The 14996-nt window shown below is 35.5% G+C and overlaps 1 protein-coding gene and 1 pseudogene across 3 annotated transcripts in view; both read left to right on the top strand.

The window, feature by feature from the left end:
* Positions 1 to 14996, top strand: part of AFG1L (AFG1 like ATPase) — a 198254-nt gene that overhangs the window by 73863 nt on the left and 109395 nt on the right. For all 3 annotated transcript variants that reach the window (XM_061207301.1, XM_061207300.1, XM_061207302.1), the window contains exon 6: positions 1993 to 2092. In XM_061207301.1, the coding sequence (XP_061063284.1) occupies positions 1993 to 2092 (100 nt within the window). The remainder of the gene's footprint in view (positions 1 to 1992; positions 2093 to 14996) is intronic.
* Positions 10041 to 13518, top strand: LOC133102630 (ras-related protein Rab-22A-like; annotated as a pseudogene).

Raw genomic sequence — 14996 nt, 5'->3', positions numbered from 1 at the left:
TAGGGCACAAAAGCTATTTTTATTTTTTTCAAGAACCTCAGCGAGATAGTCAAATGATCATTTTTATTCTCTAAAATTGGGTAATTTTAATTGATATCATTCTTTTTAAAAGTCAGTGTATTGGGAATCCAATTTAAAAGTGCAGTTGCTTCTAAAATTTGCAAGCTTGTTCTGTCCTCTCATCAGAAATGCCACTGGTGTTTAAGCATTTGAAAAGGGCCTTCTCTGTGAGTGTTTTGGCGGAAGCAAAATTTGACAGTGATCCTAAGCTCCAAATTAAATAATATCAGTACCACTTTCCTTTTCATTTTAATCACCACTTTGTAAGTTCCTGAAGTCTTTTTAATTTAAGGAATCTTCAGTAGTTTTTTAGTTAATGTTTTAAAGTTATAGCTTGAAACAGCAAAAAAAAAAAAGATCTGCACATTCATTCCCATATCCCGGTTTGGTTTGGTTTTGTTCAGGTGGAAAGGAAATAATTAAACTTTTGAGTAAGATATCAGCTGAAAGACAAAAGTGATTTAGACCTCTGTCACCCAGGTTGTTGTTGTTCATAGTGTTATAACCATTTAGTTGGCAACTTTTAGTATTACGATCTAATTTGAAAGAATTCCACTAGTTTCTGTGTACTTTAACATGATTTAAAAATAACAATGTGATATATATTGTGTGATATATTTTGTGAATATAAAATAAGTTTTATTGAGATTATCTAAAATGTGCTGTTAAAGGAAGAACAAAGCATTTTTACATTGGGAGTATCTAAAACCCATGTTATTATATTCTTAGAGGAAGGTGCAATGATTAACATCAATCTTCACTATATATTTATTTTTTGAAGTCAACTTCATTCCCTCCCTAATTTCTGTATTTTTGGGGATTTTTTTTTTCAGGAGCTCTTTATTTTATTTTTATTTTAATTTTTTTTTCACATCTCTATTGGAGTATAAATGCTTTACAATGTTGTGTTAGTTTCTGCTGTACAACAAAGTGAATCAGCTATATGCATACGTGTATCCCCATATCCCCTCCCTCTTGAGCCTCACTCTATTTTTTGGGATTTTAAAAAGCTTTTTAAAAAGTTACCATTAAGCTTACTTGCTAATTGTGGATTTTTAAAAATAATTTTAGAAAAGATCAGTGGTTATATGTATCTCTGTAACTTAGATGAAATAGTTTTATCTGCATTATGCATTTCTGGTTTTGTCAGAAGCTTTTTTTTTTTAAGCACTGTGTTAACCATTCTTGTAAGGTTTTTTTTTTTTTTTGGTAGAAGGAATATTTGTGTTTGGGAAGGTTAGCAGAGGCTGGCTGTGCTGGAAGTGACTGCAGTGCCTTTTGATTATTCATGGACAGTAATAGAAGGCACTTAAAAAGAACAATGAAATTGCTTATTTTTGTGATGGGCCATCTGTTGAATTGTTTTGTGCAACAATTGCACAATAGTATCTATGTCATATCATTCTATTTTCAACAGCAGCTGATTATGTCTCACTGGCTACTTGTCCTTATTTCTAAAGTCCCATGACCATTTAAAGTCACCTTTTCAGGGACCTTTGCCAGAAAGGTATTAGAAATCTCAAATAGCCTGTGTTGCTTTTTTTTTTTCTTTTTTTCTCTCTCCTCTTTATTCGGGGAGGGAGGCTGTGATGGGAGTAGGAAGGGGGAATTGGTCATGTTAGTTCTAATTAGTTAGACTTCCTAGATGTTTAGGACAATTATCTGTGCTTTCCACCTGTAGTTCTATAAAATAAGTTAACATAGAATCATTTGATAATTTGCATAGAAATGATAGGCTTGCAAAAAAGAAGAGTCAAGTTTAAAGACTGCAGGCTTTCATGCTTTTAATTATCTACTCTTTTCTTCATGATAATTAGAATTTTTCTCTTGGAATTCACTTCTATCTTTAAAAAAAAAAAAAAGATGAACCATTAACAAATTTGTTAGAGCACAAGTGAAATTAAAATAAAACAAATGTATTGCTGTCCATAGGTCACTGACATTGCTGATGCCATGATTCTGAAACAGCTTTTTGAAAATCTGTTCAAAAACGGGGTCGTCGTTGTGGCAACATCCAACAGGCCACCGGAAGGTAAAAACAAACATTGTGCTGTAGCGTCTTATCCAATTAGGTAGAAACGAACAAGCTTTTAAAAATTCACAATTTTGGACTCATTTTATTGTGTTAATAAATCTGATTACTTTGCTTTATCCTAAGTTTTATAACTAACTTAATCTGAAAAATCAATCGGTATTTGTATAATATTTGAAAAATGTTTATATTCTTAGCAAGCTAAATCCAGGTGATCTCCCGTGTTTGATGCACTTGCAGTTTTCCCCTGAGTATTAGGTATGCCATGTGTGCATATCAAAAAAATACAGGCCTCTCTAACTGCATTTTATGGGCCATAAAAGAAACTCAATGAAATGAAAGAAAAAGTTCCTAATTGAATCTTGGAAAAAGACTTAAAGCTTTCCTGCATAAGTGGTTTCTGATACTTCATTTATCATTTCTGAAAAAGCACTTGTGGCTTACTAGGACATTATTTAAGAATTAAAATACAAGAATATGTAGATAAAAACAACAAGTTTAAATTTTGTGTCTTTCAGCCCATCATGTGGTCAGTTGAAGGTTGAAGGAACCAAAAATAATATTTTATGCATTCTTAATATTAACATCTGACTGGAGTGCTATTCTGCCAGATACCTGCATGGCTAAGTTCTTACCTCTTTCGGGTCTTTGCTCAAAGGTTACTTTGCCAGTGAAGCCTATACTCATCTCCCATTTAAATCTACAACCCATGCTCTTTTTTCCCGGCACCACTTCTCTTTACCTGCTCTATTTTTTTCACATAGCACTTATGGAGCCACCATGTAGTTTACTTATTTACTATATATATAGTTTATTATCTGTCCTCTGCCAGGATGCAAAAGCTTCAGGAGGGCAGCAACTTTTATCTCTTCTGTTCACAGATATACATATTTTAAGCACCTGAAACAGTGCCTTGCACATGGATGGATCTCAGTAAATAGTCTTAGAATGAATGTTGAATAAATGTGTGTTCTTAAAGGATCTCTCTGGCTGCAGTACTGAGAATAGATTGTGGGGATGAGGTTTCAAGGTTGGAAGTAGGGAGACCATTTAGGAGATGACTGTAACAATCCCGAGGGGACATGATGGAGCAGCGCAGGTGGGTAGGAGTGGTCAGATTTTGTAGACAGAGTCAAAAGGATTTACTGATGGAATGAATATGGGGTATGGAAAAAAAAAAAGATCAAGAACGACTCAAAGATTTTGGCCTGAGCAATTGGAAGGATAAAATTGCTGTTTACTGAGATGGGGAAGACTATAGGAAAAGCTAATTTGGGTAGGGAAGTAGGGTTTCTACGATTATGAGGCTGATGCATTTAAGAGTTTGGATTTCAATGGAAAGGTTTGGACTGGAGATATAAATTTGGGAGTCATCAGTCCTAAAGGAAGCTGGTAAGAGCAGCCAGTGAGTAGGAGGAGAGCCAAGAGAATGTCAAGCAAGGAAAAGGAAAGTGGTACAAAAACGATGGATGATCACCTTTGTTAAATGCTGCTAGGAGGTGAAAAATGAAGCTGAGAATTGACCACTGGAATTGGTAACATGGAGTTTATAACTGAACCTGAAGAGAGCAATGTAATAGTGTGAATTTTTTCTTTTTAAATTAAGTCATGTCACATTAATGACTTATAATGAATTTGCAATCTACTAATATGCCCAGATATTACTATGTGAGCTGTTGTCAAACTAGGTCTCTCTCTTTCTATATTTTTGTAGTTGATCTCTTTTTTCTTCCTATTACATTTCAGCTTATTATTTTGTCTACATTGTTCCATATTATTGATTTATGTTGATATTTTTTGAAATATGATTCTAATAAATTATTTTTAGCTACCCCTACTAGCTATGACATTTATAAACTTAGTAATCGTGCTTCTATGTCTTCAGCCATTCATTAACTAAAATGTGTAAATAGGGTAGGGCCAAGTTTAGACTCCTGTAGTATACCATTAGAGGCCTTATTTTAGGGAGACGTTAATTAGTTAATCAATACCTTAAGACCTAGTTATTCAAACAATTACAGTTATACCTAATGTGTTACACTATAAGAGAATTATGAATGATTTTGTCAGATGCATTTATTAAAATCCTTATAATGTTATATATAGCATTCTTGTGATTTATTAGTGTAACAACTCTATGAGACAAGGCAGTGAGTTTTTCATATTAGATCATCGATGGGGATGTGAGGCTTGACTCTCCTCCAGTTGACTGTTGACTTAACAGTATCTTCAGTATTACCTTTAGACATTCAATGATAAGCTATGTTCATAAAGATCAAAGTGCTAGAACAAGCTTGGAACGCCCCGCCTAGCAAATACTGCTGAAAAGAAAATTGCAGTCAGCTGCTCAAGCTACTGCAGTGTGGTCCACTGAGGAAGGACAACCACAGGAGAGGTTAGGAACATTCTGGAGCTCATAGCTTTGTAGGACTAAGCAAAGTTACAGGCCCACCAAGGTAGCACACAGAAATCCGAGATGGAGCCATCCTTCTGGAGAAGACTGAAAGTCTAAGATGCAGAATTCCAAAAGTTGGGCATTAGCCACAAATTCAAAGAAAGCCTTTTCTAAATATGAACCTAGACAGGATGTTTAACATACACCAGATTTTTTAGCCATGACAGACAATCATCATAAGTAGCTTAATATTTTAATATAAAGAAGATGGTATGTATATATACCATCTCCTCATGGTGTGTGTGTGTGTGTGTGTGTGTGTGTGTAATTTCATGACTGAAGAAACAAGACTCAGAGAGATTAAGTATGAATCTCAGGAAAAGGAAAAAGTGTAGGACAAAGAATGGGTCAGTTGTTGCCAAGGGCTGGTGTGGGGAGGTGTTTGACCACGAAGGGCCAGCACCAGAGAATTTTGGGGGTTTTGGAACTGTTTTGTGTCCCGATTGTACTGGTGGTTACATGTGTTAAACTCATAGAACTGGACAACAAAAAAGTTAATTTTCCTGTATATAGATTAAAAACAAATCACATGGATAGTGAGTGATAGAACAGGGTCTAGAAAGTAGGTTTTGTGACTCTTTTGACACATTGTCCTCTATCTTTTCTCCTTGTTGGTCATCACTAATCTTTGTCTACTCTGTCCCAGATACAGTATGTCCTCTTTTCCAGCCATCAGAATGCATTCAACTTTTTCTTTAGGTTACAGCTTTTAATCTACAGCCCCCAGATAGTTATTATTATTTTAAAAATAGCATCTACTTATTCTAAGAGTGTTATGAGAGGTGGGAGAAGAACCTTCCTGGCAGAGGGTTGAGGCAAAGCCCAATGGTTGGAGAGAGAATGACCCATTTGAGGAACTGAAAGGTAGCCAGTGTGGCTAGAGTGCAGTGAAGTAGGGGAAGTAGGATACAGTGAGGTACAAGATGAATCTGGAGAAGTGAGAGCTAGGACCTTATAAAGCAGTAGTAAGGATTTTGGATTTTATTCTAAGAGAAATGGGGAACCACTGTAGTGCTTTAAGCAGGGACTGATAATATTGGTTTTGGAATATCACTCTGGTTATCGTATGGAGAATGGGTTACAGGATGGGATGCAGTGATATGGTGGATTCAGGGAGACACACTAGGAAGCTATTGCAGTATACTGGGCAAGAAATGATAATAATTTGGTATAAGGCAGTGATTCTCAACTGGGGGGCTGTTTTGCAAACCAAGGGATATTTGGCAATGTTCGAGACATCTTTGGTTATCACTAGACGGGATGGGGGGTTTGGTGCTGCTACTGGCATCTAGTAGGTTGAAGCCAAGAATTCTGCCAAAACATCCTATAGTGTATAGGGATACTCCCCACAACAAAGAACTATCTAGCCCAAAATATTAATAGTTCTGAGGTTGAGAAAACCTGATATAGTATATAGAGAGGATAGATTTGAAAGACAGTTAAGAAGTAAAATGGATAGCACCTTGTTATAGGTTGGATACTGAGGAAAAGGGAAAGGACAATTTCTAAATTTCTGGCCTGTACAACTGGGTGGGTAGTGGTGCCTTCATTCAATAAAGACAGAATAATCTGGAGGTTAGAAGTCCAGAAGATGTTGCCCAGTGGACAAGAACACTGTATTTTCTTCCCCTCTGTTAACTCTTTAGCGGCTGTGTTTAGTTTTCTTCCACATTATTCATCTCATTCCTTCCATTTCTAGTTATAATGCATCAATTTCCTGGACAAGAATAGGGGTTATTGTTGGTGGAGATTACAAACACTCATCTTTTCTCAGTTAATAACTTAATTGTCAATTTATAGACAAATAAATTATTAATTTTAATAGAAAATGATCAGAAACATTTAATAAATAATTAATAATTTTAATAGAAAACAATTGATAGCCAAGTAAAAGCAACACCAGAATTTAGGAACTTAGCAGAGAAAATAGCTATGGAGGAGAGTGGTCTGGGAAAGTCCGGTAGAAGAAAAGAAAGGGAAGCAATACTTGAGGGGGTGAAGGGAATAAGGTACCAAAGAGTGACTGCCTTTATGTCACTGTTTTTTTCTAGTCCTCACTTCTAAGTCCTGCCTTGCTTGGGTCCAAGGCCTCATCCTGTGCACCATGTAGTTGTTAAAATCTCAAACCAGTGTCAGTTCATGATTACAACTTTAGCTTTTAGCTTCCTGTTTGTTTACTGATCTGCAGGGATTTTCCTACTTTCTGGCAAGCTCAAAATATGTTTAGTATATTTTAAACGTTTGTAACACAACATTTGTAGTGCTATTTTATATTTTCTAGGGTAATCTGGTTAAGGTTCTTAAACTTGAAGCGAAGAGGATCCATAGGAGTAGGAAATTGCTGGGAAATTTTTAGATAAACTATATCTAGAGATAGTTTATATTCAATTTTGTATTTTTATAAAATCTCAAGTAAATGATTTATTTAGCATTTTTGTCATTTAGGTAAATACTTTTATATGGCTCATGTACAAATAGACATATTTTTACTTTTCAAAGATTATACTGTCAGGTCATTAGAAGAGCCAGAAACAAAAATCCACAATTAAAATATCATATATATGCTACTCACTTTTTAGGTTCTGAAAAAAATTGTTAATTTCATGATATTCTAGTAGGGAAAAGCAATATTATAGATTTAAGTGCATGGAGACCCTAAGAACAGATTAATAATAGACTGGTAGATTAAGTTAATTAAATTGAAATTAATAATTAAACTTAAGGACTTATTCAATCAAAAATAAGAATATATTTTTATGGGGAAAAAGAATATGTAACTTGAATTGACTATGCTTCTTTGACAGTAAAACACAAAGTGCTAAAGGAAAAAAGTCCCCTATTGACTGAAGAGTGCATTGTGGACTTTCTAGTTTTTAATTTGCTATTTATTATAAAGAAAATGCTATAGATAGCATTAGAATGTCCAAGAATAAGTCTGCCTTACTTAGATTATTAGGCAACGACACTGTGTGATTCTAACTCAAGCCAATGTATCTATAGTAAATAAAAGACTGGATATCACTAGAAAGTTGGTGCATGCACACACACACATGCTAATGTAATTTATCATATTAATATTTTTAGGGAGAAAAAAAATCTATTGATGTTCGCCATAAAAGCTTGAAAGAGCATTTGGCAAAATCCAACATCTTGATAGAATCACTCCATAACATGTAAATAGATGGAAAGTTTCTTAATATGAAACCAAATATATGTATATCAGTTCAAAAGTCAGAAATATGCTTATTGGGGACACTGTGGTATATCTACTGCAAGAATGAACAAGGCAAAGATGTCAATTATCACTTTTTAACATTGAACTACATTACAGACAGTATAAGAACAACTAGGTGGATAGGGAAGGGAATCACCACATATCTTGATTAGAGGGGTTCTCCAAGATTAGTCATACCACTCCTTTTTCAAGGTTATGTGAATAGAAAATACCCTAATATGGGAACGATAAGTAGGAAAGAGAAGTAAGTAAGCATTAGAAGGTTTCTGTTTTGTATTCTTTAAAAATCAGGAAAACATAGACTCTGTGATATAGAAGATCTAAGCTGAGAGAAGACAAACAGATTAGTTGAAAACCTTTTTACTGAGAAATTAGATGAAATTAAAGACAGCTACATGACATAAAGAGGTTTAAATTAATTAAAGTAAATCAATTAAAATCAGCATTTGAAGCACTGAAGTGTAGAATTAAAACTATAGAAAATGAAATCAGTGATAAGGGAAGCAACTTAAGAAGCTCTGCCAATGTGTAGAAAGAGAATAAAGAATGAAATGATTTTTTTAAAAAATTAATTTATTTTATTTTTGGCTGCATTGGGTTTTCATTGCTCCTTGCGGGCTTTCTCTAGTTGTGACGAGCAGGGGCTACTCTTCGTTGCGGTGCACAGGCGTCTCATTGTGTGGCTTCTCTTGTTGTGAAGCACGGGCTCTAGGCACGCGGGCTTCAGTAGTTGTGGCACGTGGGCTCAGTAGTTGTGGCTTGCAGGCTCTAAAGTGCAGGCTCAGTAGTTGTGGCACACGGGCTTAGTTGCTCCACGGCATATGGGATCTTTCTGGACCAGGGCTCAAACCCGTGTCCCCTGCATTGTCAGGCGGATTCTTAACCACTGCACCATCAGGGAAGCCCAAGAATGAAATGATTTTAAAAAAATTAAGTAAGTCCTCTGGAGGAAAGAGGTCTTAAAATGTGAACTTATTAAAAAGAAGTGGTTGAAATAAGAAAATTGATCATAACAATGAATTGAGTATAAGTGAATATTTGTAGTTACTGCTTGCTTATATATTTGTGAATTTTGTTCCCCTTGGAGAGAGGGTTTACAGATCCTGAGTGACAGTGTCATTATTTGTGGCACTGATAACTAGGGTAATATACAGTCAAGTATTTTGGAATTTAAGATACACCTTCTACTTTTCAAATTACTAGAAAAGACAAGGGATCAAAGTAAAAATATTTCTTAGAGCAAAAACTAGAAAGCAGAAGAAACAGCAAAAAATAAAAATAAGAAATAAAAAGCATGAAACAAGATCAGGCATTCCTTGTCAATGACAGGAAATATAAATGGGTTACATTCCTCTATTAAAAACTAAAACTTCTTCTGATGTGGCTGAGTAGGCTCCTAGTCAAATGACCTTCTTGCAGACAACAATAATACATTCTGAACAAAATATGTAACACAACTATTTGAAGGTCCTAGAGAGTGAAAAAAGTCAGAAAGATTATAGAGGGGAGACAAAACTTGGAAGAGGGTCCAAAATGGAGAGAATTTCCTGTTTTAAAAAATTTTTTTTTCTTTCTTTTTAAAAAATGGCTATCAGCTTTAGGACAGGTAAAGTTAGTGCTGCATTGGATGACTAAAATTCTGATAGAAAACCCACAGTCTTTCTGGCCAGAAGAACCAGATGGCAGAGTTTAGGGCAAGCATTACTGCTGGAAAATGAAAAACAAATCCCACTGAGAACTAGATTGGTATAGCCCCAAGTTTCAAGTTCTGTGTATAAATTCTCCCCAAATCTCTGACTGGCCTCTGAACCATACATTTGCAGAGCAAACCACAAGCTTCCTAATGATAGGGTACTGAACTGAGATTCAAGTTTATAGTTTGAGTCCAACCAAGGTAATTTCCTGCTAAAACAAAAATATCAACACTCTTCAGAAACAAAATCCATAAGGTCCAGGATACCATCTCAAAGTGATGAATGAGGAAATATTGACCTATCCTCAAGAGAAAAAAACCATCAACAGATAGCAACCCCAATATGACCCAGCTGTTGGAATTAGCAGACAAGGGCTTTAAAGCAAGAACTATAACTATAACTTTGGGGGAAATGAGGTAAAAAAAATATGTTCATAATGAATGAAAGGATAAGGAATATCAGCAGAGAAATAGAAACCATAAAAAATGTACCAAATTTAAATTCTAGAACTAAAAAAGACAGTATCTTAAATAAAAAAATTAACCTAAAGAGCTTAATAGCAGAATGGAGATAACAGAGCAAAGAGCCAGAGAACTTGAAATTATCCAAGGTGAAGAACAGAAAATGACAGAAGTAAAGAAACAGAGACTTAAGAATTTGTAGAGCTATAACAAGCTTTCTAACATATTTCTAATTGGAATCCCAGAAGGCAAGGAGAGATAATGGGCAGAAAATCTTTTGAAGAAATAATGACTGAAAATTTCCCAATCTGGGGTGAAGATATAAATTTACAGATTCAAGAAGCTCAGTTAAATGCAAGCAGAATAAATACAAGAAAACACTGCTTAGGCACATTGTAGTCAAACTACTAAAAACCTAAGGTAAAGAGGAAATCTAGAAGGCAGCCAGAGAAAAATGACATTAAATACAGGGGAACAATGATTAGCTTTTGATGACTTCCATTAGAAACTATGGAGGTCAGAGACAGTGGAACATCTTTAAAATGCTGGGGAAGAAACTGTCAACCTAGAATTTTATATCAAATAAAAATTTCCTTCAAGAATAAAGACAAAGACATTCTGATATGAAAGAAAACTAAAAAATTTATCAGCATAAGATATGCACCACAAGATATTCTAAAAGAAGTTCTCCAGGTAGAAAGGAAATACTAACAGACACTTGGATCCTCAAGAAGAAATGAAGAACATCAGAAATGGTAAATATTGGAGTAAATATCAGTAACTAGTTTTTCTTCTTAATTTCTTAAAAATAGAAATGATATTTTATGAGAAATTATAACATTGTCTTGTGGGGTTTATAATGTGTGTAGATATGATCCATATGACACCTATAGCATAAAGGGAGGTGTTTAGATGGACTTACATGGATGGAAGGTTTCTACATTTTTTTGTGTGAAGTGGTATGATATTAATTCTAGGTAGAGTGTGAAAAGTTAAGGATACAGGCATACCTTTAAGATACTGTGGAGATATCCAGACCACTGCAATACAGTGAATATTGCAATAAAGTGAGTGACACAAATTTTTTGGTTTTCTAGTGCATTTAAACATTATGTTTATACTATACTGTAGTCTATAAAGTGTGCAATAGCATTATGTCTAAAAAAGCAACTTACACACCTTAAGTAAAAAATACTTTATTGCTAAAAAATGCAAACCATCATCTGAGTCTTCAATGAGTTGTAATCTTTTTGCAATAGTAATGTAACCGAACCCAGGTTTGGCTGCTTGCCATTCATAAGCCACTAATTTGAGAGGCAAGCGTCAGTAGAAAAGAAAGGTGCTTTAATCAGAAAAGCTGGCAATCTATGAAGGTGGACTTGTGTCCAGAGACCAACTCCAAAGATTCTCCTCAACCATGACAGTTTTTTTTTTTTTTAATTAATTAATTAATTAATTAATTTTTGTCTGTGTTGGGTCTTCGTTTCTGTGCGAGGGCTTTCTCTAGTTGCGGCAAGCGGGGGCCACTCTTCATCGCGGTGCGCGGGCCTCTCACTATCGCGGCCTCTCTTGCTGCGGAGCACAGGCTCCAGACGCGCAGGCTCAGTAGTTGTGGCTCACGGGCCCAGTTGCTCCACGGCATGTGGGATCTTCCCAGACCAGGGCTCGAACCCGTGTCCCCTGCATTGGCAGGTGGATTCTCAACCACTGCACCACCAGGGAAGCCCACCATGACAGTTTTTAAAGGGAAAAATGGGGGCGAAGAATCTCAGTGAATCATCAAGGCAGGAGGTTTGGTTCTGCATCATTCTCCATTGAGTGCAGACTGGCTGACTCTTTCTTCAGATGTTATCTTGCCTGTGTGATCTGCCTGCAGGATTGCTAAGGAGGCTGTTGGGTGTAGAGAGCTAGTAATTTTTTAACTGCTTAATTCTTCATTCTTACTTGTTTTTTTTTTTTAAAGATTTTTTTTGATGCATTCTTACTTTTTATCTAGGAAAATAATCAACAGGTTAGACAAGGTATGGTGTATATTCAAGAGAGCATAAGTCGGGAGTTAGTTTCAATTGCTTAATGATCTCATTCCTATAATTAGGTTCTTTTAAGGTTAGAGGGGAACAGAAATGGACAAAGAGGAAAGGGGCAAAAGAGCTGCTTTCAATAACATCAGAGATCACTGGTTGTAGATCACCAAAACAAATATAATAATAATGAAAAAGTTTGAAATATTGCTAGAATTACCAAAATATGACACAGAGACATGAAGTGAGCAAATGATGTTGGAAAAATGGTGCTGATAGACTTGCATGACACATGGTTCCCACAAACCTTCAATTTGGAAAAATGCAGTATCAGCAAAGATCAATAAAGCAAAGCACAGTAAAATGAGGTATGCCTGTATATACTGTAACCCCTAGAACAACAAAAATAAAATAAAGGCCAGTTGACAAAAAGGAATTTTAAAATATATTCAAATAATTGAAAAAAGGCAAGAAAAGGTGAACAGAGGAAGAAAAGGTAGAGGAGACAAAAAGAAAACAAATAATAAAATCATAGACCTAGGGACTTCCCTGGTGGTCCAGTGGGTAAGGCTCCATGCTCCCAGTGCAGGGGGCCTGGGTTCGATCCCTGGTCAGGGAACTAGATCCTGCATGCATGCCACAGCTAAGAGTCCGCATGCCACAACTAAAGATCCAGCACGTGGCAACGAAGATCCTGCATGCCACAGCTAAGTCCTGGTGCAGCCTAAATAAATAAATAAATACATATTTTTAAAAAATCATAGACCTAAATGTTAAGTGAACTAAACATTCCAGTAAAAGGTAGAGGTTATCAGGATGGATTAAAAAATATCAAGAGATATACTTTAAATATAAATATAGATTGAAAGTAAATGGATGCAAAGAGATATATTCTACAAACAGTAATAATACGAAGCCTGATGTGTGTGGGCTTATTAACATCAGATTAAATTGACTGAGGCAGACCCTGCTGGTCCCTTTGGCCCCACCAGAGGATGCTTGTGCTGGACTCTGCCTCTCTGTCCTCAGTTCATGGCAGCAGGGGTCCTGCGCCCCTGACTCCCGGGCCTTGGTGCTGGAGTTTGTCCACTAGGGATTACAGTTGTGGGTAAATCAAGTATTGTGTGGTGGTTTGTGGAAAACAGTTTTGAGCCTAAGATCAGTTCAACAACAGGGCATCTTTTGTCTAGCACCAAAATGAGTGACATAAATTCCTAACCTGGGATACAGCTACACAAGACTGATTTTCTGCCTTACCACCGATGTTCATTTATAATGATTTATGATGCCAAAAAGGAAACGTATTTTCAACATTAAGGAATGAATTAAAAGATCTTTGACAGCAAGTCCCATCTAATTTTGTAGTTGATGTGGCAGGAAATAAGTGCGATATTATTGCAAAAGGTGAGTCATGGAGAGAGATGCTAAGGATTGCACTGACTCAGCCATACAATTTTTGTAGAGATCAGTGCAAAAACCACAGTGAACTTAAAGGACTCTAAAGAAGTTACTCAAAGAATTCCATTCACTCACACCAACCCCCCCGACCCCATTTGGTAGTAAGGGCTTCTGACTCCAAAGACAACCTTTAGAGTCAAAGTGAAAAAAAGCGGTTGTTGGCTGACCCTCAGCCTCTCACACTTGATAATGAAATAGTTGGTTCTAAAAGTTAACAGGGGAGTTCGAATCTCTGCGACTAATTTTTGCCTGGCTGGTTTTGAGTCTTCTTTGTGCACAGGGGATTCCCCAAAATACCCAAGGTCTGTTTTCTCATTGAAGACTCCAGTCATGATATTTCTGTTCATTGAATTCTGTTATAAAAAGAAACTCTGGTGTGAAAAACTACTTCATTGGTGTTTGACTTTACTGAAAATAAATATATAAGGTAGTATTTTTGCAGTGAAGGTTTTATATAACATTTTATTAAGTTTCTCTTTCATGGTTCTTAAAAAAAAAAAAAGAGTCTGTGGAGCCTGTAATTTCCCTGGATCCCCATTATCACTGTTATAAAGGATTGCACCATTTAAAATGGCATAGGATATCTAAAATGGAGGCTGGCAATTATTATTTGAATCAAAAATGGATTCAATTTATAGGACTATTCATAGGATTGATGGAGAGGATTTCATCTTCCTGCCATCTCTAAAGCAGTTTTCATTGAAAACATTAGCCAAGGATACACGTGGAAAATCAACATCAACAACAATAAATGTGTAGATCACCCTAATTTTTCCTTCAGATTTTTAAATTTGTGTGTCACTAAAGACACTATTGGTACTTGGCAATGAATAGGAATGAGCACATAATAACATGGATGAATTTCAGAAACATTAGGCTGAGTTAAAGAAGCCTTATACAAAAGAATATATACTCTGTAATTTCATTTTTATGAAGTTTTATATAAGGTTTTATGGTTTGCTTTGGAGATTTTAGTATATATCTTTAACTTACCACAGTCTACCTTCAAGTGATATTAGACTGCTTCAGGTATAGTCTAAGAACTTTCCACAGTATACACCCATTTCTCTCCTCCTAGTCTTTATGCTATTGTTTTCATACATTTTATTTCCACATATGTTATAAATCCCACAATATATTATTATTTTTGCTTTAAATAATTATCTTTTAAAAGAATTTAGGTAATAATAATTTTAAAAAGGCTCATATTAACCCACAGTTACCATTTCTGGTGCTCTTTACTCATTTATATATTCCAGGGTTCCATCCAATATTATTTTTCTGCCTAAGGACTTCCTTTAAAGATTTCTTATAGTTCTGGTGTTCTGGTGATGAATTCTTTCAGCTTTTGTATGTCACAAGAAGTCTGTATTTGAAAAGATATTTTTGATCAGGATAGAATTCTATGTGGACAGTTTTGTTTTTTCTCTTTTTGACCTTTAAAGATGTTGCTCTACCATGTTCTGGCTTGCATTGTTTCCACTGAGAAGTTGCTATCGTTCTTATCCTTATTCCTCTGTATGTAATATATATTTTTGCCTCTGGCTGCTTTTAAGGGTTTGTTTGTTTGTTTTTTTCCT

This window comes from Eubalaena glacialis, chromosome 12, assembly GCF_028564815.1.
Source record: "Eubalaena glacialis isolate mEubGla1 chromosome 12, mEubGla1.1.hap2.+ XY, whole genome shotgun sequence".
In the NCBI taxonomy this organism is placed as follows: domain Eukaryota; kingdom Metazoa; phylum Chordata; class Mammalia; order Artiodactyla; family Balaenidae; genus Eubalaena; species Eubalaena glacialis.
Note: the sequence above shows the minus strand (reverse complement) of the source record. Positions and strands in the feature narration are given on the sequence as shown.